Below are 25,518 nucleotides of genomic sequence, written 5' to 3'. Positions count from 1 at the left end.
CTGACAATAATAATCTGTTGTTTACTGCACAGGATTGAGATGAGTGTAGCAATCTCCTAGACGAAGGGCCAAGCTGCTCACCCACCTGGGTGGGGTGGTCAGTCTAGGGCGGCCCAAGGGGATTCTTGGGTCACGATGACCCTGGGGCTGATAACCAACTCACAAATACATAAATCAACAACATGAGGCTAGCTTCTGCTGGGGCTTTGTTGCCTGGCGGGCCTGAGTTTTAATCCCGGCTGGCCTCTTACTAAGTGATTGTGGGTAAGTCATTCTAATTTTTTTCTCTCTGAGCCTCAAATTCCTCATCTATAAAATGAGCATGAAATCCTATTCTAGTCATTCTGAGGGACAACTGAAGTGATATATGTGATAATATGAAATATGATAGATGTGATATATAGAATTGTAAAACTTTTAAAAAGTAAAATGCCTGTTAAATTGTTAAATATGTGTAATATGTGAAAAACTCCTGGCAAATATACCTACTAATATCCATTTCCATATAGTTCTTTTATATAAAAGGTAGAGCAGTATATGTAAACCTTCTAATAAAACACTTAGCTATAACTATGAATTCTCATGTGCTCTTCCTGCTGTCAGCCTCTCCTCCTGCTGTTAAATCTTTGCAAGGCCTCCTCTAGTTGTTATGTTCTGAAAAGATTCAAGTTTGTATCCTAGACTTCAAAGTTATGTCTCTCCTATGTGGTGTGTAGTGTATCACCCTGTACTTGGAGGTATGTGATACAAGAAACTAAGGAACTAAAATAATTCTTTTTTTGGAGTCTCACTCTGTCGCCCAGTCTGGAGTGCAGTGATGCGATCTTGCTCACTGAAACCTCTGCCTCCCGAGTTCAAGCGATTCTCCTGCCTCAGCCTCCCGAGTAGCTGGGATTACAGGTGCCCGCCACCACGCCTGGCTAATTTTGTATTCTTACTAGAGATGGGGTTTTACCATGTTGACCAAACTGGTCTAAAACTCCTGAACTCAAGTGATCCACCTTCCTCAGCCTCCCAAAGTGCTGGGATTACAGACATGAGCCACTGTGCCTCGCCCCTACAATAATTCTTTAATGTAAGGAAATATCAATGGAAAAATAAGAAATTCTAGGTAAGGAAAGAAATTTATTTAGTGGAAGTATAAAAGAAGTTTAAAAAGTTGAAGAAAATTATAGTTTTTAATGTTGATGCAGCGTCCTTTACGAATCCTTAACTTTGTGAATGACACTTTTGAAAACTTACACCTTATTCTAAGTCTTTGTTCACTTTACACTGTACTGTAAAGAATCACAAAAGAGTGTCTCATATTTAAATAACTTTCTATATAACATATGTATATTTCAAAATAACATGTTATATATATAATACATAGAATTTTTGTCAATTAAACAGTACATTAAAAAGACAAAAATAACTTTCTATAAATGAGCTCAAGTTATTTCATCCACAGTGACAGAATGTTCCCCATTTGATGCAAGCAGTTAAACTTAATTTCCATTAAGACAAACACACAAATAACAATCCTCCTTCCCAAACTTGAAATCCCACTTCTCTTTTTGAACTCTCTTCATGAAGTAGTCCCTTTTCTTGCATTTACAACATAAAGCCTAAACCACAAATATTGGAGGGCAGGGGTTGAGGATGAGCAATTGAGATGTTCCTCATGCCCTTAAACCAAGAGTCTTTATGTTCTCTCCTTCCTAAGTATGGCTTATTTTCCTTTCCATGAAATGACTTTAAGGGTGATTATATCCAAAGGGAAGTGACGTTTCCCCTTCTTTCTCTTCAGTTGGTCCATTTTCACAGCCCACAAAAGCAAGTCTCTAATTTGGGACTTGATTCAAAGTCTGAAAAAACCCTAGGCACATCTTTCTTCCTTGAATATGTTCACGTGCATATTCCAAAAAAGGTTCTCATTGCTAGTTAGGCCATTAATTTTATGTGATATCCAAATCAAACAGCTGCTGTACTGTTTAAGTTCAGATCCTAAAATGGCACTTTGAACATGAAAGTCGTGGCTGCCACTCTCTGGGTGACTATCCGGCGATGACACTTCTAGCTTTGTTTTTGGCTTGACGTGCATATGCCGAAGGCTTCAGCAAACATAAACTCATACAAATGTTTGTCAAGCTGTGTGAGCCTAAACAGCTCATTAGTTGCAAGAATGATCAGATGGGAGATGGGTTGCCCAATTTGGATGGTGACCTTTATGAGCTCTCGGTTGGATTGCAGATTTATGTGTCACAGTATATTGGAACATAATGAATCCTGTGGCATGTGGATGGTAAAATGCAGGGCAGAAACTGTGCAATGAAGAGGCAGGAAGAAGGTGGCAAGTCCAGGAGCACAAGAGCAGTTAATCATCTCCTTTCCCCCTTCCTCTATTCTGCTTCCCCTCTGTTCTCGGGGTGCCCATTAAAATGCAGTTGGTAATGAAATGCTGTTTGAAATCAAAGTTGCTGAAACGATGTTGTGGATATTGTGGAAATCTGTCATATTTATTTTAAGGATGAGCTTACTTCCAGGTGCTTTCAGTGACTGCAGCCCCGTTAGTTCCCATGCATTGATTCTCTCTCATGTCCCTGCTCCAGGGTAATTCTCTTGTGCTCAGGCACATGACCTTCTAGTTGAAAACCTGCCCCTGCCATTTCTTTAGGTGGCTGCGGCCCAGGGAGCTTGCCTGCCCTGCGTGAGCAGGTTGCAATGATAATGGTTCCCAGTGCTGCTCAGTGGGGAACTGAAGTCATGGTATTTTCCTTCATATCCTCTTGAAGCTTCATTTTGTGACCTTGTTTCATCCTGCTGAACCCATCATTGGAATTACCCCAAAGGTGGTGGCAGGGGAGTCCCCACAAAGGAGTGCCCCAAACTTTCCCAAGATGGGGCCTACTGAGATTCCAAAGAAAGAAGCAGTAAAAGCCAGAGTGATCAGGCCAAAGCATTCATTAGGGGAACTTAGGCAGAGTGGGCTGCAGCAATCCTGCGGCGGCAGCATGAGAAAAGGGGTCTTCCACCTAGAAACGTCCACAGCGAGGTGCTCAGGGGATGGAGTTTACATGAGGGTTTAAGGAATTTGGCTCAGGGCCAGGGCCAGTTTCTTTCAGTGTTTTGGGCAAAAGCTTAGATACCTTTATCAATGTGTGGGAATGTTCAAGGCCCTGGTTTGGGTTCAAGCCTGCTGGGAAAAACCTGCTGCTGTCTGGGTCACAGAGCGGTCAAGGCACTCTGTGAGTTTTGGTCACGACAGAAAGGCAAGGACTCTAGGGGACCCTCCAGAACTACAGGCTCCAATGTCAGCCCCACTTTCCCAAGTACAAATTTATTTCAGAAATTAAAGTACTACTCTTACTTTTTCACACATTTCGAAGTTATGTGTTGACATGGATAGCCTGTCTAGCACAGGAAATCTCTGATCTATTTAACTGATTTAAAATGTTTATAATTGATTATCTGGATAAGTGTCATTGATGGCACTCCAGGTGTGTGAAGACGCCACTGGCCTGGGAATCACGACATGTGGGGTTTGTCCCAGATCCCTGCCATGCCATTTAAACACCATGGGCCTCAGTTTCCTCACAGCAAAAATTAGGGTTATACTAGATATTCTCCATGGACCTTGTCAAGTATTTTTTGTGATGCTGGAATTTTATAACTAACACAGGCAAACAATAACCTAGAATGATTAGAATCTTGAAAAAATTGTTTGTTTGTTTGTTACAGAGAATATTGAAGTTAGCTGAAGTCTGTTTGACTTTCTTCCGGAATCAGCACAGTCCAAATGCAGCCATGACTTCTCATTGTCAGAACTAGACGGGCCACACTGAGAAAGAATGTGGACCGGCTACCCGGAATCTGGCCGCTTAGTGCATTCAAGAATGCTGCTTGGTTTCTATGGCTGTGATTTCTAAGCATTTTCTAAAAGATTTATAGAGGAGAAACCTAAGTTCCTGCCACCACCCCACCTTGAAGTCAAATTTCCCTGAAGGCACTGGAGCATAGGGAGAAAAACATCAGCTAACTCTTGCCGCTATAGGCCCGGGTTAAATTGCAGCTGGGAAATTCATTCCAGTGGCTTGCCGGGCTAAACACAATTGTGGATGGAGCCTGGAGAAGCATCCAAGCAAACAACCACTTGTGTCAGTTCAGTTGTTTCACCAAAAAAGCAAAATAAAACAGATTTTACTAACTCAATTAATAATTCAGTTGCCCCATAAAATATAGCCTCACTGAATTTCTTGTCTTGTCTTCCAAGACATTAAGTCAGGGCTTATTTATAGCCATGGCTCTCTTCCCTGGCTAAGCATCCGGGCCACCTGCTGGGCCCTTGGTCCAAGGTGGTCCTGGACTCAGCATGTTTTTCAGAGTTCTCCAGGTAATTCCAATGGTTAGTCAATTTATCATTCATTTGGGGCTGATTATCAGTCTTCCATGTGGATAAAACCAGTTAATTTCCTGTGGATCTTTTTTGAAAGCCTTATTAAGAGGAGGGAGCACTGTTTTGAACTTGTGTCATGAGCTCTGCCTGTCTCTGGAGGTGGCAAGGGTGCTCGTCTTCATTCTGGTCTGTGTCGCATGCTGTCTTCCTCTGTCTCCCTACTCTTTCTCAACCTTCTTATTTACTATTCCACACACTCGCTGGGTTAGACAACCTTTTCTGTTGTTCTGCCGAAGGTTACAATTTGGAGTCGATTCCTGTAGTCTTCCTTTTTCTATTCACTTTCAAAAAAGATGTTGCAAAGTCCAAGTTTCTTCCTCATGTTCCGTTTCTCTGGGGAGTGCTGTAGAAGTTTCCATACCTTCCTGCTTCTGGCCTTCTTAGTATTTTAATAACTCCTGCCTTGTTCCCAGGTTTCTCCAAGTATCTGGGGAAAGTGGAAACCTCAGAGATGGGGTCTGGAAATGTAAAACGTTGATGAATTTCAGGGTCACCCTTGTGAAAGCTATTGATTGGTCAGAGGTATTCTGGAAAAGTCTGCAAAATCCAGAAGCTAATTTCTATTTTAAAATACACCCTATAACTCTTGAGTGTCCACTCATCCTCAGCTGGCTCTGGGGAATGGTGTCTGAGCTCACGGTCTCATCTGTGGGAGCTGCATCTCATCAACTTATTTTGGAAACCAGCATACTTCTGGTTCTGAGAATTCAGCTTAAAAACAATACCTAGTTTCCTGTATAATCCCCCCACCAAAAAAAATTTTGCAATGTGCCCCATGTCTATCTGACACATTTTCACTTGTTTCTTCATTGATGATCTAGGTCTGTCCACCCTGCTCTATTTCTTTTCTATTTATCTCCATTATCTTAGTCTATTTGGGCTGCTGTAACAAAGTACCATAGACTGAGTGGCTCATAAATAACAGAAATGTATCTCTCACGGTTCTGGAGGCTGGGAAGTCCAGAATCGAGGCAGTGGTAGATTCGGTGTCTGGTGAGGGCCTGTTTCCAGGTTCATAGATGGTGCCTTTTCAATATGTCCTCCCATTCTGGAAGGGGCGAGGGAGCTCTCTGGGGCCTCTTTTGTAAGGGGACTAATTCCATTCACGGAGATTCTAACCTCATGACCTAATCACCTCCCAAAACCCCTACATCTTAATACCATCGCTTTGGGGGTTAGGATTTTAACAAATGAATTTTGGGAGGGCACAAACATCAGTCTGTAACATCCATTTGATGCCTACTTCAAAATTTTTTGTTGCTATTACATCAAAATCTCTTCTGGCTTTTTCTGAAAGTGGATTTCTATGTAACCACTTTTTCTTTTCTTTTGCATTATGACTGAGTTTTTCTTCTTAAGAAAAAAAGAAGCACTGGTAGATGATGGAGAGCATGAGTGCCAGAGAGTAAGGAAGCCTGGGCTCTTCTGCCAGATTTTGTGTTAGTCGAAAACTGAGGACTTGGAGGGTTGATGAGCTGAGCTTTTCGTTGGGGCTCCTCTTTCCCATCCATGTATTGTTCCAGCAGTACAAAGTTTGTCAATCAGAGAGAATGTGGGTTCCCATGGCAAGGTGGCTTCCAGTTTTCATACTCTGTGAAAGGCTTAGTGATGGAAGGAGATTAAATGTAATGCTTTAATGTGGATTTAGGTAGAGATCTTGTACCACAGAAAATTGGAAATCAAGGGTGAAAAACTGAGAAATGGAGTGATGTCTTTTTCTTCCATACAATTTCATATTTGCAAAGTAAATTAACTCTAAATAGTTTAGGGTTTTATTCCAGAAATCTATAAAACTTTAAAGAATCTTGGCATCTGATTGATTTTTCTAGTTTATGAAAAACTGACAATATTCTAAGCCAAAGACACATTCAACATAATAATGCAGGTTAAGTATCCCTTATCTAAAATGCTTGGGACAAGAACTGTTTTAGATCTAGGATTTTTTTTGAATATTTGCTTATTTACCTGTTGAGCATCTCTAATCCCAAAATCCAAAATCCAAAATCCAAAATGCTCCTGTCAGCATTTCCTTTGAGCATCATGTTGGTGCTCAGAAAATAGTGAATTTTGAAGTATTTCAAATTTCAGATTTTTGGATTAGAAACCTACATATCAAAAAATATTTTGTGTAATGTCTTACGATGTGTGTGTTTGGAGCCTTCTCAGGGTTAAGCAGATATGAAAAGCCCACGTTTTCAGGAAAGAATTTAAGAAAATAAAGGGCCAACATTTTTTCCCTCCTGGCTCCATGTCATAATATTTTTGCCGGCTGCAGAGTCTATTCTTTTCTATCTTCAGACTTATCACTATCAAGCATTTTCCATTCCCCACAATTCTCATTTTTTGTTATCTTTTTGCACTTGCAAAAACTGAAATTTGGCTTGAATGAGACACATTTCCCTACCCTTTATCTCTCACTGATTCATTCCTTGAATTGGGACAAATCTTTCTAATCTAAGCCAGTTTCATCCTCTTGCTATACAGTAACCTGTGTCAGCAGAGTCCTGTGTGGGATGAGTTTGGCAGAATTGCAGACTGCATTTTTGGACCTAGCAGTTGAAGATGATTCTGTCCCTCATCAATTTTTTCCCCCAAGGGCACTTTTGCCTTCAAATGGTATTGTGTTTTTCTATTTCCTTTATCTAAAGAAAGTCTTCAACTTAGTTTTGTTCTGTTCCTGTGAATGTCGGCACAGGAAAGTCCTTGAAGAACATGAGAAACAGGAGCTTCATCTGGGCTCTGTGATGGTGCCGTTGTATGAATTGAAATCCATCAGGGTGGGACTGGTTATCTGTCTAACAAAGATGCAATGAGACATGATTGAGAGTGTCCTTCGGGTGGAGTGTTTCTTACATTTTGAGGTTAAAAGCCTTTTCTGTCATTGTTTTTATTATTTATTTATTTATTTTTATTAGAGATGGGGTCTTGCTACATTGACCAGGCTAGTCTTGAACACCTAGCCTCAAGCAATCCTCCCACCTTGGCCTCCCAAAGTGCTGAGATTACAGGAGTGAGCCACTGCACCCAGACTCTGTCATTGATTTTGACAAGTTTTTTTTTTTTTTTTTTTTTTTTTTTTTGGTTGTTGTGGTTTTGGAAGTTTTTTCTCAGAAAGGACATACTTGACTGAATTTTTCTCAGAGCCTAATTATTATTTAGTTATTTGTATTTATTTCTTTTTGATTTCACTACAGTAGCCACTATATCTTGAGTAAATTTAGCTTTTAACTTGCTTTATGTTTTGGTAGATCTTAGTGATTATGCAATTTGATGATGCCATTCAATATCAAGGTCAGACCACAGCATGTACAAGAGGTTGCTGTCACGTGATATTTTTCCATTTTCATCTCTTAGTATGCTCTCTTATTTCTTGCTTTGCTCATACAATGAATGTTTTAAGAATCTGATTGAGATATCACCTCATAGTAGATTACTTTCCCATTAATGTTTGCTCACTCACCTGTAGGCCTAGGAAGCTTTATATCTATTTACAACAGCTACTAGGACCAATAATGTGCTGTTAAATGCTTAGGAACCAGTTCTCCAGGAAAAAAAAAAGTCCTGATTGGCAACGTCTGGCCATTTCCATAGTGTAAATCTCCCACTGTGGCTGATTTCCAGCTATTTCTGGTTTAACAAGTGGCTCACAAAATTCTTGAAAGTTTATCAACTGGCTCTCACCAGGAGGATGGCTCCAGCACCCACCATACCTGACAACAGTTATATTACTTTACAGATGATAAAAAGCTTTATCATCGTTTTATTTCATTTCTGATTTACAAAACAACCCTGTAGAGTAGGTGGTGTTATACATGAGGCATCTGAGACTCAGAGGCCTAAGTGGCTGGAAATAGCTCCAGCAGCTATTATTAGGCAGAGCAGAGACGGAATGCTGCCTCTGAGCTGAGCATTCTTGGTGTTCTCATCACTCATGGCAACTGTTTCCCATTGTGAGGATTCCCTTAGTGGTGTCATATTTGGACTCCAAAGAAGTATACTCAAGAAATGACTACTTCGATGGTTTTAGCAGATAATTTTTAGTTATTTGAGGATAAGAATAATAGTCTGCTTATGAAAGAACTTGGTAAATTTTTTTCTTCTGATTTTCAGACACCATTTCTGTCTTAAAATGAAGTATCTGGTGTATGATTGCTTTGTAATATTTTGTTACTTAAGGGTGGTATCCAGACAACCCTTAGTTAATGTTATAGAATCAGAACTAGAAAGACCTCTTCATTCTTCACTTAGAGAGGATTTAAGTGTCTCTAGCCATTTATTGGGTTAATAATGGTGACTTCAGGTGACCCAGGAAACATCTGGATATCTTTGCTGCACTTGGAAAGACATTTAGTTTGGTAATATTTTCAAATCATGTGATCATTTCAAAATGACTTGCACCATGGAGTGATGATGTGATGCTGGCAGCAGCTGCCGTTTGCTGGAGATTTCGTGTGTCAGGCACAGTTGGGAATACTTTATGAATATTAGTTTATTTCTCACCTTGAAGGTAGACATTGTTCTCAGTTTGTTGAACTCAAGGCTCATGTAAGTAAAAAATGCCCACATTCATAGCAAATAAGTGACAGAGTTAGTCTCTGACTCTGCAAAGGACTTATATGGCTTTTGTATAATAAAGTCGGTCACCCCATTTTGGTAATAAAAGGGATAATAAAAGACCAACATGTCTTCATTAGCTTGCAGATAAGCTCCAAGTTTCAGCACGTGCATAGTTTGTAATGTCTTCACAGGGTCTGCAGGCTCACTGCCATGAAAATATAGAACTAACAAGAATTTAGTTTTGATTGACATAGTTTATCAAATGTTCTTTTTTTTTTTTTTTTTTGAGACAGGGTCTCTGTCGCCCAGGATGGAGTGCTGTGGTGCGATCTTGGCTCACTGCGGTCTCTGCCTCCCAGGTTTAAGCAATTTTCCCACCTCAGCCTCTACAGTTGCTGGGACTGCAGGTACCTGCCTGGCTAATTTTTGTACTTTTAGTAGAGAAGGGGTTTCACCATGTTGGCCAGGCTGGTCTCGAACTCCTGGCCTCAAGCAATTTCCTTGCCTTGGCCTCCCAAAGTGCTGGGATTACAGGCATGAGCCACCGCGCCTGGCCTAAAACATTCTTTTAACAAAAGCATAGCTTTATGTTGAATTCAGGTAGATTCGAACCATTGCTTTTAATAAGACAATATGGTTTCTTTCAGACTCTTGGGGTAGATTGAACTTCTCATAAAACTGTCATGGGACAGATTGCAACTTCTTTCCAATATCAGAATCTCTAGGTGAGTTCATCCATTTCTTTGCCCTGGGCTTTTTAAGAAAGTAGGGCAATGAGTCCCTGGTTTCTCATCTCCGTAAGAATGAAAGGATGCTGGAGCCAAGGTCTAGTCTACTGCCAGTTTCTCCAGGAACAATGTGGAGGAAAAGGACCAGTGTAGATCAGAAGTCCATGAGCGGAAACTCAGAATCAAAGCGGTTATTCAATTCTTCCTTTTCTTGGAGGAAATCACTGTGTCCCCTGAAGAGAAAAATGCCCTTTGCTCTTGCACTGGGGAGTTCTGTTTAGTGCCTTTCCACACAAAAGGGCTGTACTGGCTGGTACTATAGACTTTTTTTATGAAGATCTTTTTCATAAATCCTTTTGCAGAGTATAGCCAGGTAGCAGTATATGAACATTGGAGGTGAAACATAGTTTTCGTCACACAAAATTAACAATAAAAACACATGCAACTCATCATTTATAAAACGATACTTGCAATTTTTCATTATTCTCATTTCTGAGGGCAAATTTTCAGATGAAAACAGAAAGGAATTTTAGAAGTTTTCATTTTTTTTCCATCAGGCTTCCCTATATCTCGTCTGTATAACAAGCACCTTGATCTTTCATTTATAAGAGTTTCAGTTATAAGAGGCTCGTAAGCGTTGCCTCTGTTTTCTATTTATTGGTAGTGTCATTAGAAAACCTGAGGGGGTGGGCCAGGCGCAGTGGCTCACGCCTGTAATCCCAGCACTTTGGGAGGCCGAGGTGGGCAGATCAAGAGGTCAGGAGATTGAGACCATCCTGGCTAACACAGTGAAAGCCCGTCTCTATTAAAAATACAAAAAATTAGCTGGGTGTGGTGGTGGGCGCCTGTAATCCCAGCTACGCAGGACGCTGAGGCAGGAGAATGACGTGAACCCGGGAAGCGGAGCTTGCAGTGAGCCAAGATCGCACCACTGCTCTCCAGCCTGGGTGACAGGGAGACTCGTCTCAAAAACAAAATAAAACAACAACAACAACAAAAAATCTGAGGAGGTGGACACCATTTTTTGGTACTGAACGACGTGATGACCGTTTAAAAAGAAAGGTAGATGTTAAGAAGGCTTCCTTATACAAAAATTCTTGTATATTGTTCCTTCCAATTTTATTTTTGTTTTGATATATAAAATCCTATGTTAAATCTCTCATCCTGAATATCAGATTATCCCAGAAGGAGAAAGTAGCAGTCTAATTATTTTATTTGGTTGCATGGTAGTCTTAGTACAATTAAATCTCCTTTGAAAGTTTCTCAGTTATGTAGTTATGAATAGCACTCCACACCACGGCTGTGGTAGACCTGGAGCAGTATTGGGCCCAGGTCACAGAATGATCACGGAAGGACTTTAGAGATCACCTGTTGAGTCCCTGTTTTAGAGAGGAGCAAGCAAAGGCCCAGAGAACTCACTCCATTTGCCGAGGTCCGACAAGTGTGTAGGTGAGCTGGAGCCAGAACCCTGTCTTTCGGTCTTCACTCTAGAGCTCTTTCCAAACAAACATGCTGACCTGGGAGTCTGACAATTGCTGTATGCTGATGTTTCCTATTTGAAGTCCACATGTCTTTGCAGGGGAAGAGAACTGTCTAGTATCATTCGTTAATGCCCACTCTTCATGTTTGCCAAAGACCACCAATACATTGGGCAGTGATTGTGTTACACTGGTTTGTTTATATGTCGGCTTTCAGTGATGCCAGAAAATCAAAAGGAGGTTAAGAAATCCCAGAGGTTCACCCAGGATGGGAGGCTAAACCTTTGTTGTATTATGAGTCTTAATTCAAGATAACATAATCTTTAGCCTAATAAACATTAGGTTGAATTTTGAAAATGTAAACACTAACTGATATGTCGACTGACGTCTATTTCCTTGGCAATATTGGCCACACCCATTAAATAATAACTTCTCATTCTCCCTTCCCCCAGCCTCTGGCAACCTCTGTTATACTTTCTGTCTCTGAATTTGACTACTTTAGGTGCCTCATATAAGTGGAATCACATGACATTTGTCCTTTTGTGATACGATATTTTCTTTAAAAAGAAAATGAACAGAAACAGTACATGAGAGAAGTCAGGTCTGCAGCCAGTGTGCCTCTTAGTTCCATATTCATACAAGGCCCTCTTGGAAGCTCAGCTTTGGAGTTGGATATTATCTCAGAAGATATGGCAGCTTAGGAATCTGGTACTCTAAAAACAGATTTACAAGCATTAGACTTTTTTGTATATGTGTGTGGTCATTTTAGTCTTCCTGAAAGTGGTTAAGACCAATATTTCTAGGCAGACTATAGTTCACATCATCCAGTTCTGTAAGTCTTGGATTATCGATCTCATTGTCATGGCAAAAAAGGACAGGGATTACTCAACTCATTACTCCTGTGTCCAGACCTCTGAGCCTGGTGTGTGTGTGTGGCTCAGTGCCTTTCCCATAGCGGCCCACATCCCCCCAGGGCCCCGCATGAAGTTCCTGCAAGTCTACCCCCTGCACATGTAGAGCAAAAAGAGCTTCCTATGGGAGCTGTTCTCCAGAAAAGACAGAAACCCGGGCCCTAGAGAACCAGAAGATTTAAATTCCAGTTTCAGCTCTGCCATTGACTAATTAGGCAACTGTAGGCAGTTCACTTTGCTCCTTTGGACCAGAGATTTCTCATCTACAAAATGAAAAACTTGGATTTAATTATCTCTGAAGTCACTTCAAGCAGAAATGTAACAATTCTTTGATTTATTAAAAAAAATAACATCAATGATAATGACCAACAGCTAACACTTATTACAAGGCTCCAGGCACTTTCAAAGTCCTTAATATTTAATGTTCGCTACTACCTTAGGATATAAGTACTGTGATGCAGAGTCCTGGACACAGAGAAGTCAGCAACTTGCCCGAGGACAGCCTGCAGGACACAGCACTGTGATTTGAACCCAGAGAGTCTGACTTCAGCCCCCAGCGCTCAACTACTATTAATTGAAAGGGCATTGAAGAGACATGATGTCACAATAAAAAGAAAAAAAGGAGAGAAAGCATGTCTTCGACTTTCTAGTCGTCGTGCTTTGTATGGATTCTTCTTTCAACCTTGACGAAAGGGTATAATTAATCTGTAATTAAAGTCATGATAGTTTCTTAATACGAGGAAATGTTGTCATTGCGGTTCTCTGAACACAAGAGGGCGCTGTGGCAAAGCTTACCGTCTGCTCATCCTCTGCCGCAGGAGGGTACAACTTCGTGGGACAAACTTCAAAAGAAAGATGCCATTTCTAAGACCTCATTTATCACCTCAGGATAGCCAGTCTTCATGCCTTTAAAATACAGAATAAAAATAACACATAAATCAACACAATTACATTCCTTCTTGATAGCATCACCAGTCTTCTTGAGGCCTGGCGTCAAACCTCTGCTTCAGTGTTACGTTATGGGGTGCGCATGCCTCCTTAATACCCACCTTGCTGGTATTCTCCAGATGGCTGTCTTCTTAGCAGTAGATGGAATTAAGCACCATAATGAGGGATATTTTATTTAAATCTGCTTTAAAAAAATCTTCCATGACTTATTCACATGTCTGGTTAGCTATCACACTGCCATTCCATGTGATCGGAAATGAGAAAGATTTAAAGAAAGTAATTGTTTAGCATGCAACGGATGTACCTCTTTTGCTTCAGATGAGAATAGGCAGCATAGAAGAACTGGGGCTGATTCGTGGAAGGTTTCCCGTAGCTAGACCCTGGAGGCTGTAAAAAGTGGTTTGGAACTGTGTTTAAAAAATAATAATAATAGAGGGAATAGTGAGGTACCCAGGAGGAGCAGAGAGCGCCTGTTCCAGCCATGGGAACATCCCCATCAGATACATAGATGCTCTTAATTAATTAGGCTGCTAGTAAACCCTCCTGAGTGTGCAAGACAGGAGGAATTCATTTTCAAGCTTTAAAAAAAAAGATGAGTCTTGGGCACACAGCCCTGTGGCCCATATGTTATTGTCGTGTTACCCATAAGTCAGCAGTTTTCCTCTCCTGTTGTTGATAGATCTTCCCATACAGTTAGATTTGTTTACAAAGAAAAGTTTTAAGTCCTTGCAAATGATTATAAACTGAAGAACTGGAAACCCTGGTTAGGAAACAATTGGAGCACTATGTATGGCTTAATGAAAGGACACAGTCTTTTTAATCCACCAAGCCTGAATCTTCAGCTTGGTTAAGACTATCTGTAGAAGGTGAGCAGAGCACTTCAAACCTGGCTATTCGCAAGGGAGAGAAAAAAGCTGCCACTGTCCCCTTAGCATTCCTCTGCTAATCTTCCATTTGTATTGCAATAAGTGTGCTTTGGCATTGAGTGTGTTTTAAAGCTCCTGCTTAGCTGGCTGGGGGACAAGAAAAAACAAAACCTCAGAGGACACTCCCACTCAGAGGCATAAAAAAATAAACAGTTATTTCTGCTTTTGAGAAGAAGTCACATGCATGTGGCTGGCATTCTCAGGTGGGCAAAGGAGAGTGCTCGGTAGCACCTGCCCCAAACCCTCCATTCTCCCCTTTTTAGATCGGAAGAGATTCTGCTTTCCTATCTTGTCTCCAGTTTTCACTTAGTCCTTATTTTCTCTATTTTCCCTCCCCTTTTCCACTCTGTCCTTAACTCCTCTTTCCCTCTTTCATCGTTTTCCTTTATTTTTCATCTCTTTCTTTATTCCTTCTCAAGGGTTTGCCGGTGGTTTTGCTAGGCAATACTGAGCTTCAAGGCCATTGTCATGGAAGTTTCCAGTCCTGGGATGTGCTTAGACCAGCCTTTAACTATGCATCCTCAAAACAGCTGGCAGCCTAATCAAACCTTATTTTTTTTCTCTTTGTGAGAGAGGTGAAGAAGATGATAACATGAAATGAAATCTAGGGCCTTTAGAAAGAGTCAGCAAACCAGGCACAGTGGCTCACATCCATAATCCCAACACTTTGGGAGGCTGACGTGGGGATCACTTGAGGCTAGGAGTTCAAGACCAAGCTGGGCAACATAGCAAGACCCCATCTCTAATATATATATATATATATATATATATATATATATATATATATATATTTAGCTGGGCATGATGGTAAGCAACCATAGTCCTGGTCACTCAGGAGGCTAAGGCAGGCGGATTTCTCAAGCTCAGGAGTTTGAGGCTTCAGTGTGCTGTCATTGTGCCACTGCACTCCAGCTTGTGTGACAGAGTAAGACCCTGTCTCTAAAAAGGAAAAAAAATAAAAAAGAGTTACCGGTTATACATTTTTGAGAGGAGCAATGGGGAAATGCAATCATGGGGTAATAATAATCAGGACAAGAGCAGGGGTGTGTACTCTCCCCGACCCTGCTGCCCTAAATGCGAGGAAGAAGCCACGTTGCTGGACCCATAATGAGAAGCTTCAGAAGGTTGATAGAGAGTGCTGATCTTGAAGACATTTAGTCTGGGACACAGACTACATATCAGCATGTCAAACATATCAGCTTGCTTGAATGAATGAGTGAATGAATGAATGAGTGAATGAAAAGTGGTGAAGGAAGCAGATGGTTGGGTTTGGGAGAAGAATATGCCTGAAAGATATACAACCACCGGGCAGTCTGTCTTGTCTTTACAGATACTTAACTCAGGAACAGACTTGCTGGTTGTCTTGAGTGTGAAGTGCAAAAAGTAAAAATGACCCTCAACAAAAATATAAGTCAGGCCCGTGTTAGAGATGTGAAGGATGAAGACCTTTATGATGATCCATTTCCACTTAATGAATAGCGTCTTAGTCCATTTTGTGTTGCTATAATGGAATAATTGTGGCTGGGGAATTTATAAAGAAAAGAAGTTCATTTGGTTCATGGTTCTGCAGGCTGTACAAGAAGCATGACACTGGCATCTGCATCTGGTGAGGGCCTCTCTCTCTTGCTTCCTCTCTGGCCATGTGATCTCTGGCCAGAGAGGAAGCAAGAAAGAGGAGGAGGTGCCAGGCTCTCTGGGGGAACTAATAGAGTGAGAATTCATTCACCCCCGAGGGAGAGTATTAATCTGTTCAAGGGTGACCTGCACCTATGCCTCAAACACTGCCCATTGGGCTCCACCTTATACATTGGGGAGCAAATCTTAACATTAGCTTTGGAGGGGCCAAGTATCTAAATCATAGCAGAGTCTCTTTGTGATGATCTTGAGATGAAATTGTTTGGGCCTTGGTTCCTGAGAGGGGTCTTGCCTTATTCAGCAGTCATATTTTTTTCTAGATAAAATTCTTACTATCCTTTAGACCTGGGGAGAGCCCGTGTATGAAAAACAGAACACAAAGCTGAACTTTAAATAGGAAAAAGCTAGCAAAGGGACTACCTCTGGGGGCACTACTTGAGCCTGTAAGCAGTGGTTATAGGAGATCTGAGGGTACGGAGGTCCTAGAGACAGGTCAGTTCTTAGGGTGGGGCAGGATATAAGAAAGGGAAAGTGAGGAAGGCTCAGAAGATGAGGTTTGAACACTTGGCCACCATTTTGCCTGGGATCATCAGGGGAAGTTCCCGATACGGGAACATCACTCCCAGGCAGGACACCAAGAGGCAAAGGCCAATGTGCTCCATTTAGTAAGAAGGTAAGATAAGGGCCAGCGTGATAAGTGCATGGAGCCCCATGGGCATCCGATTAATAAAACAGTGATGGACCACTACAATTTAAAGTCCTTTCTTAGATGAGCTAGGCAAAAGGTTCTAATTAGAGATACCTGTCTTCCCCTCTTTTCCCTATAGTGCATCCAAAGATCTCAGGTGTAATAGATTTGCAGCTTGTGCTAAGTAGTTGGCCAGAGTGTGCTGGCTTCTGTGACCTACATCTCTGAGCGGCCTGAGCTGTCTGTTGGTGTTATCCTGAGCTCGTCGTGGGAAGGCGGCTGGACCAGGGTGTGCTGCCCAGCTGTGGCTCCATCAGTTTCCATAAGGCTTCAGCTTGATCAGTGCAGCACGAACTGTGGCATGTTTGGGGCTTGGGAGATTGACAGCCCCCCAAAAAGCCCTCAAAACATGGTCAAGAAGACAAACGAGAATGATAGACATATCTTCACTATTGCCAGCCTATTAACCTATTACAAACTCTGTTTTTAGAGATTAGCCATTAGTTTTTCCTCCCAAAATTATTATGCTGTTGTCATTTCCTCCACAAACTGAGATATGCCTGGTGAAATGACTTAATTTAAAAACTAATTTAGATTATATTTTAAAGAATAAATATTTTCTTCAAACTTATCTGATTTTCGAATGATCATGACTGTAATTTTGCTCTAGTAATGCACTTTCTGAGAATAAATGGGAATCTCAGTTTTGTAATATGTACCCAGCATTTTTCTTCTTACAGCTATTGGGGGTGCACTGTTGGGGATGTGGTGGGGGCTGGACCTGTGTGGAACGGGGCAGATACTGTGTGCGGGTCTCTACTTCTCAAAGGAGCTTCAAAGCTGACTGCACTCATTGATGCAGCAAGCCCAGGGCCTTGTGATGTTCCCTTTCTTGTTGGTTGGTGCTGGAAAGTCTAGAGTCACAGACTCCTTTTGGACTAGGCTATAAATGCATATATACTTTGCAGAGCATTGCCTATTAGTCGCCATTCCTCAGAGTGTAGGCAGGTTCTGAGGGCAGCACCTAATGTGGGAAGAGAGAATAGAAGGTTCTGGGGAAGGGACCCACTCTGGGCAGAGGGAGAAGGATAGGGAGGCGGTTTGGGGAAGAATCACAATTATCCTTACTTTAATTAATACATTTCCTTGGATGGCACCAACAGTGAACACAGCCACACACTCTTCTGCCCATAGTGCTAAGTGGGTTCTCTCTTTGACTAGAATTGTGTCGTTGATGTGGAAGTGCAGTTGAATTCAAACGATCTGTAGCTGGTGGCTTTTATTCCTGAAGTTCAAATATAAACAACCCTCTTAGCAGGTTCTACCATAGTTAGCCAACCATGTGTTAATCTCTGCCTCTTTGTCTTCTGTCTTAAAGGAAGTCAGCCCACCCTAAATTGCGGCCTCTCATGTGTGCCTGACTGTGGAGAGTGTGATTTTCCAGCAGTCTCTGGGTCTCTATAATGTTTGAATTTGCCTTTGGGGTGCATGCGTGTGGTATGTGTGGCATGTGGGGTCAGGGGTGGTGAGACCAGCTCTGAATTGTTTCCAGGGCAGCTTGGTGGCACCCTGGCCAGATCCTGCATGTGACATTTCCCAACAACTCTTTCTGGTCTGTGTCTCACCTGTCATAATTCAAAGGAGAGCCATGGACTGTGTGCGCTAGATTCACCTTCAGAGACTGGAGAGTCCCATCTCTGTACCACAGCGGACACCTGGACTTCCTCTGGCTTTCTCTTGGGGACTCTGCCAGGCAGAGGCCCTCAGCCGTGCACTGGGACAGTTCTGGGGGCAGTGGCAGGAAGCCTTCAGTCGGTGAACAGCGTGAAGACAGCCTGATGCATGCAAGGCGCGGGGATGTGATTGTGTGAGCAGATCAATACCTATATCTCAAAAATGAGAACTTTCACTTTAGTACTTGATCACTTACCCTATTGAATTATGTAAGTACTTCAGTCTCTTCAACATTGGCTTTCTTTCATTCTTTGTTTTTTTAATCTCCCATCTTAGTAATGAAAAAAATATATGTGTCATGTGGTTCTTTTGTAAGGTTATTTCTCTCCATTTGCTTGAAAACTTTCTTATTACTCCTAACTCCTTTTATTGATTTAATGAAACCAAATGCTCCTGAAAGTTTGACCCTGATCTAGTGATACCTGCACTCTCTAGGTCCCTAAAAGACCCCACAGTCTGATGCTTTGGCTGCAGATGGAGTCACAGAGATGATTCAGCTTTAAAGTGTCTACATCATAGATTGGAAAATGCCTTTCTAGGGCTGAAGTTGTAGCTGTTTCCTAGACTTCTGTTTATTTTCCATTACTTTACCCACTCCTGTTTGAAATTCTGCTGTTGTTTGCATACTGTTTGCCTTTGTGTCCCTCTTTCCATCTGTTCTTAAAAAAAAAAAAAATCAACTGAGTTTTATTTTAAACCAATCCAGATGACAGGCACACAGTCTTCACAATGCTTTGGAAACCAGTTGAAGAAAATTCTCGTTAAATTACTCATCCACCCAACTCGTTTTCCATACATGATCTATTGTTGGGGTGCCTGCCTGTTTTCAAGATAAGTGCATATTTCAGAGGCAGGTTCCTTTTACCCCAGATAAGCAATTATTTAAGAAATTGGCTTTGACATACACTTTCAGTTTTAATTTTTCCTTTTACATTCTGAAATAATCTCCGGTTGCATGTAGCTTCCCACTACCACATATAAAGATGTATTCCAGGCATCCGTCAGGAATTTGTCTATTCCATGAAGAAGACATTGCTGTGGAAGAAGATGGTGGGAGGCCTGATGTCCTTTCTGTGCAGCCCTGCAAGGGCCTTCACCTCCAGGGCCTAATCTCACAAGCACCGACTCTGCACTCAGATTTCTGACAAGAACTTCCGCTGTAAAGTGGCCATGTTAAGGAGACCTTGGGAAGAACAAACCCATTATCTGATACTGAGTCACTATGAAAGATTTGGGAGTCTTTGCCATCAGTGCCCCGGTAAGAGAGGCACAAGAGGATCATGCGAGGCTACTAATCTCCATTTCAAAGCCAAGAAGAGGTCAACGATTTATAGTAGGGCTGCAGATCAGAAGCAAAGCGGACTTCAGCCTGATAGCAGTCAAAAGACTTGTGTTTCAGCCCCTTTCTATGATGTCCTTTGACTAGCGCCCCTTCCTGTGTCCCTCCCCTGCATTCCATAGCATTGGGTCTTATACAAGGGACCAATTAGTGATTTGAAAACCAAAGTGAATAGAGTACTTATAAAATCTGGTGGTGCACTCACAGGAGGAAATGAATTGGGAGGGTTTAGGAATTGTAAGGACAAGTTTACTAATGAGAAGGCAGGTTAGGAATATCCTTAAGGAAAATGCAGATGACAAATTTCCAGCTGTCAAGGAAAATGGGTTCAACCTCATAATTAGATCATTCCCGCAGAGCCAAGGAACTGCAAAAGACATGGATCTTCACTGCCATGGGAGACTGACTCTAAGAAGAGAAAGTTGTCAGAGGGGTTCTGTGTGGAAAATGTAATTGGAATCCCCAAATTATGACTTCTATCATTGGAAGAGGGCATCTTAAATTTTTTTTTTTTTTTTGAGACAGAGTCTTGCTCTATTGCCCAGGCTGAAGGCTGAAGTGCAGTGGTGTGATCTTGGCTCACTGCAACCTCTGCCTCCCAGGTTCAAGCAACTCTCCTGCCTCAGCCTCCGAGTAGCTGGGACTACAGGCATGCACCACCACACCCAGCTATTTTTTTTATTTTTGGTAGAGATGGAGTTTCACTATGTTGGCCAGGCTTGTCTTGAACTCCTAACCTTAGGTGATCCACCTGCCTGTCGGCCTCCCAAAGTGCTGGGATTACAGGTGTGAGCTACCGCATCTGGCCTTAAATAATCTTTTATTTTTTATTTTTGAGAAAAAATCTCACTCTGTCACCAGGCTGGAGTGCAGTGGCACGTTCTTGGCTCACTGAAACCTCTGCCTCCTGGGTTTAAGCGATTCTCCTGCCTCAGTCCCCCGAGTAGCTGGGACTACAGGCGCACACCACCACGCCCAACTATTTTATTTTTATTTTTTGTAGAGATGGGGTTTCACCATGTTGGCCAGGATGGTCTTGATCTCTTGACCTCCTGATCTGCCCACCTCGGCCTCTCAAAATGCTGAGATTATAGGTGTGAGCCACCGCCCCCAGCCAATATTCTTAAATAGTGATGTTCAAACACATGGCCTGGCCAAAGACTTCCTAACTCACTCTCATTGATTTTTGTCCCTTCCATTCAAAAACACTTGTTTTCATAGTCCTGTGCTTCAAAACGATAAAACAATTTAACCCTGTATTAACCATCTGAATTATTAAGAATACCAGGCTGGGCGTGGTGGCTCACGCCTGTAATCCCAGCACTTTGGGAGGCCGAGGTGGGCGGATCACGAGGTCAGGAGATCGAGACCATCCTGGCTAACATGGTGAAACCCCGTCTCTACCAAAAATACAAAAAATTAGCCAGGCGTGGTGGCGGGTGCCTGTAATCCCAGCTACTCGGGAGGCTGAGGCAGGAGAATGGCGTGAACCGGAGAGGCGGAGCTTGCAGTGAGCCGAGATCGCGCCACTACACTCCAGCTCCAGCCTGGGTGACAGAGTGAGACTCCGTCTCAAAAAAAAAAAAAAAAAAAAAAAAAGAATACCATAGCATTAAGTGAGATACCAATGAAGACATGAAAAAAATCTCCATCAGAAACTAGGGTGGAGACATCGTAAGCCCTCAGGATCCAGGCAGAGCATCATCAGGATGTGGCCATCTGGTTCTCTACCAACCTTATGCTGTCCTCTCACTTGTCTAACCCATGGATATCAACCTTGATAGAAAAATCAATCTCTATCTTTGTAAAATCTGCCCTGTCTGTGGCAAGCTGAATTTTTATTAAGCTGTAATGTTTGGAGTAGATGATCCAGGATGCTATGGTCAGTGATGGGGAGAGGAGAAGACTCTGCAGCTGAACCTGTGGGGATGTGAGCCACCAGCCCCCGGCCCTGGTGAGTGAAGGCCACCTGTCAGCTGAGTAAGGGGACATGAGCCACCAGCCCCCGGCCCTGGTGAGTGAAGGCCACTTGTCAGCCGAGTGTTAGACAGCCAGGGGCTCCTCATCCTGCTGCCTGGGCGCTCTGGCAATGTCTGCTGCTGTAAGGATGGCCAGCTGCCTACCAAGGTTTGAAATCATAAGCAGTATTGACCACCCCTTGGGTACTTGGGCAATTCACTTCCCTGGCCTTGACCTCACTTCCCTGGCCTTGACCTCACTGTTTTCTCATCTGTAAATGAGAAAAAGAGTTGAGATGATCTATAAATTTCCCTCGAACACATCTAGGTCTATCATTATTTAAACATATTAGTTTGAAGGAACTAAACTGTACTCCCTCTGAATTACCAAGTACAAGGCTCCATGGTCATTTTCACTCTCCTGTCTGGTGACAGCAGGTGTGGCTTGGCTTTGCTCTTCTCCTTCCTTCCAACTTTCTCCTAAGGTCTATAATGGACAACTTAGATCATTCACAATTCCCCCACACAGTTTGGCTTGGGAATTGGGGCCACAAATAAAGAGGACAAAAGAGGGAAAAAGCATAAAGCAAACTTTACCAGAAGGTATGTGAATGGCGAGGACACGTTGGCTAATGGGGCCATGGTGTAGCCCATTAACTCAGCTTCGTAGGAATGCTCTTGAACTAGTTTATATTTGGAAATGACTGATAAATGTGGGCTGAAAAGGCCCGAGAGCCCCAAAATACAGCAAGGACACTCTGAAGGACCCCCTCTGATATACTTGGGATGTGTGTCCCTGCCCAAATCTCATGTTGAAATGTAATCTTCAGTGTTGGAGGTAGGGACCTGGGGGGAAGTGGTTGGATCATGAGGGTGGATCCTTCGTGAATAGTTTAGCACTATCCCCCGCATTGTACTGTCCTCATGATAGTGAGTTCTCATGAGATCTGGTCATTTAACAGTGTGTGGCACCTCCCCCCTTGCTCTCTTGCTCCTGCTTTTGTCATGTGATGTGCCTGGCCTCTTTTTGCCTTCTGCCATGAATGTAAGCTTCCTGAGGCCTCCCCAGAAGCCAAGGAGATGCCAGCCTCATGCTGACTGTAAAGCCTGCAGAACAATAAACCAATTAAACCTCCCTTTTTAATACATTACCCAGCCTCATGTATTTCTTTATAGCAATGCAAGGATGGCTTAATACACCTTCCCATCTCATATGTCTTTTAACATCTTAAGTTCCTAGCAAGATGTAGCAACAGTGGCTGCATCCTACAGAGCAAGCTTGCCTTTTGTAGAAATGGTGTAATTGTCACTGACCCGTGATAATTGCAATCTGGGTTTTAAAGCTTTGTGTCTGAACACTCCACACGTTTTAGCATTCCTGAATCCTAGAATTCAGTGCTGCAAATGAGTTTCAAGAGGGTTTATGGTTTTCAGGGGCCATAGCAGGCTGTCTCTGAAGCCAAAACAGGGGTGGGCAGGCTACAGCTGGAGTAATCATGACTGATTCTTTTCTGCTGCTGCCTCAGTGACAGGTGTGTGGATTTACTTTGTCCCTCCCACCTTTCTTTGTTTGCCTCCCACCCTCATTGTTAATGGTAAAGCAAAGGCTTAGGGTAATGGGCAGGGTGTGTACAGGGTGCCCACTGCTAAATGGTTCCACCTGGGTGGAGACAGGCCTGATGGGAGCCACAGAAGAGTACTGATATCATAGCCATCCAAAGGGCCACTCTGGAGGGAGAGCGGAGAGCAGACTGGGGTTACATGATCAATGGGTCAAGTCAGCAGTCACAAGGAAATCTCCCCAACAAGTAAAGAACTAAAAATTAGAAGGGGAAGATTTAGTTTAATATGAGGACCCATTTCTTATCAAGAGCTCTGTGACACCTACCATTCTCAGGGGTGGCTCACATGAGCCCACCTTCTTACTGCAGAGGCCAACCTTGTACAGCCAGGAAAATTTACTGGATGTTCACAGACATCTTTGTCATATATTCCTGACATAGGTTATTGACAAGCACTGTTATGGTTTTGAGCACCAAGAGAAAAAGGTCATGTTGTACTAGTGAATCAACATAAGTGTAATGGCTAAATTCAATGTACAATGGGACTATAACTTACCTCCTTTTCTGTTTAAAGAAAAGTCAAGATACACACATCCAGAATTTTGTATTTCTATCTTGTTGGCAGAGGGAAAAAGTAAGTATTGATGTAATCCCACCAAGTAAAGGTTAAGGTACTCAAGTTAGGCTGCTTGCATTCAAGTCCTACTTCTGGTTCTTACTAACCAGCTTTCAACTCAATACTTGAGTATCATGAGTTTCTGGTTCCTCTTCCCATTGGTGTTCAGTGGATGTTAGGTATTAATGTTATTTTAGGTACACTCTATGAGATTGTATGGTACAGCTGCCCACTATCAGCCTATTGGTGGAACATATATGTTCAGATCAGTTTTTTTCCTCCATGTAACTTTGCATGGTTGCGTTTACATTAAAAAAAAAACACAACTGAAGAATAGGAATGCATGACTGATGTGCATGGAATCAGCTTATTTCGACTGAACAGATGAAAATAAAAAATGACTTAATAGCTAAATTCAAAGATATAAAATGAGTGCATGGTAAATGGAAATTGAGTGGTAAGTATCTCAATTCATATTCACTGAGGGCAAGATGAAGATAAATGAACTCAAATTGCAGTAGAAAGTAATTAAACATTAAGAATCAAACTTCTTAACTTCAGAAAATAGTCTTTTGAAATGTCTGATGCAAAGAAATGACACTGATACCTTAAAACAGTTCATTCTTTTATTAATATTTATTAAGCATATTCTATCAGGCAGGTGCTGGGCTTGGTGCTGCAGATACAGTGATGAACAAGACAGATAGGCACTCTGACTGCATGGCCCATAGTCTAGTTGGAGAGGAAAACTTAAAACAAAGACACAGACAGGCAATTATAAATTGTGACAAGTGACATGAAGGAAGGTACAAGAGTGTGAAATGGGGCACCTGACCAGGCTAGGGGCAGGGCACAGAGAGACCACCCTGAGGAAGTGACAAGTTCAGATATGAGGGACAGTAGTAATAGATGGGGAGAAAAGAGCACCAGACCATCTGAACAAGCAACCTGTGCAAAGACTGCAAGGCCGCAGGGGTTGCAGCAGAAAGGATGGAGAAAAGACCAGTAAGGTCAGCAGAGATGGGGAGCTGAGAGGGGTAGCCCTGGGTTCAAGACACAGGCAGGAACCAGACTAAGCAGGTTCTTGAAGCAAGTGAAGGACTTTCATCTTTATATAAAGGGCAATGGAAAGTTGTCAATGTCATTGTCATTTTTTTAAATGCCTTTTTTACTGGAGTGTAATATGCATGCAAGAAAGCACCCATAGGGGTGAGCTGAGTGAATTTCATTGTGAACACCTCATGCAACCAGTACCAAATCAACAAGCAGAACATTATTAACCCCCCAAAAGTCACCCTTAGCCCTTCCAAGTCCTCAGCATGTTCCAAAGGCAACCCTATCCTGACTGGTAACAACACTAGGTTAATTTTGACCATTTAGAAACTTTATATAAAGGGAGTCATACCATATTTATTCTCTCTGCCTGGCTTCTTTCACTCAACAACATGAGACTCATCCAGATTGCTACTTATAGCCATAAATCACTGTGTGAATAGAACATGATTTAATTATCAGTTTTGCTGTTGTGGACATTTGGGTAGTGTTTGGCTGTTTGGAACAGTACTACAGGTTGAGTATCCCTTATCTGAAATGCTTGGGATCAGGAGTGTTTCCGGTTTTTTTCCCTAGATTTTGAAGTATTTATATGATACTTACTTGTTCAGCATTCCTAATCTGAAAATCTGAAACGTGAAATGCTCCAATTAGCATTTCCTTTGAGCGTCATGTCAGTGTTCAAAAAGTTTCAAATTTTGGAACGTTTCAGATTTTGAGATTAGGGATGCTCAGACTGTACTATGAGCTACTTGTTGATTCTATTTCACCTGATCTTCGGTGTTTTTCTAAGAGTGGAATTTCTGGGACTTAAGGTATACATATGATCAGCACTAATGGATCCTGCCAAGCAGTTTTACAAAGTGGCCATTTCAATTAGTACTCCCACCAGCAATGCATGAGAGCTCCCTTGAAAGGTTTGCTATAGCCAGTGATGTGATCAGATCTGT

The 25,518-nt window shown here is 42.2% G+C and overlaps 1 protein-coding gene across 5 annotated transcripts in view; it reads left to right on the top strand.

Moving 5' to 3' along the window:
- The window catches only part of DISC1 (DISC1 scaffold protein), a 414,191-nt gene that overhangs the window by 227,495 nt on the left and 161,178 nt on the right, over positions 1-25,518 (top strand). Inside the window, exon 11 of one of the 5 annotated variants that reach the window (XM_063596539.1) lies at positions 786-1,280. The exons of the other annotated variants lie outside the window; for them this stretch is intronic. Within the exon in view, the coding sequence (XP_063452609.1) occupies positions 786-1,066 (281 nt within the window). The 3' untranslated portion in view covers positions 1,067-1,280. Of the gene's footprint in view, positions 1-785; positions 1,281-25,518 lie in introns of those variants that run through there. 5 annotated transcript variants of the gene reach the window in all.

This window comes from Pan paniscus, chromosome 1 (assembly GCF_029289425.2).
Source record: "Pan paniscus chromosome 1, NHGRI_mPanPan1-v2.0_pri, whole genome shotgun sequence".
In the NCBI taxonomy this organism is placed as follows: Eukaryota; Metazoa; Chordata; class Mammalia; order Primates; family Hominidae; genus Pan; species Pan paniscus.
The sequence above is the reverse complement of the archived record's forward strand: the minus strand, read 5'-3'. Positions and strand labels throughout refer to the sequence as shown.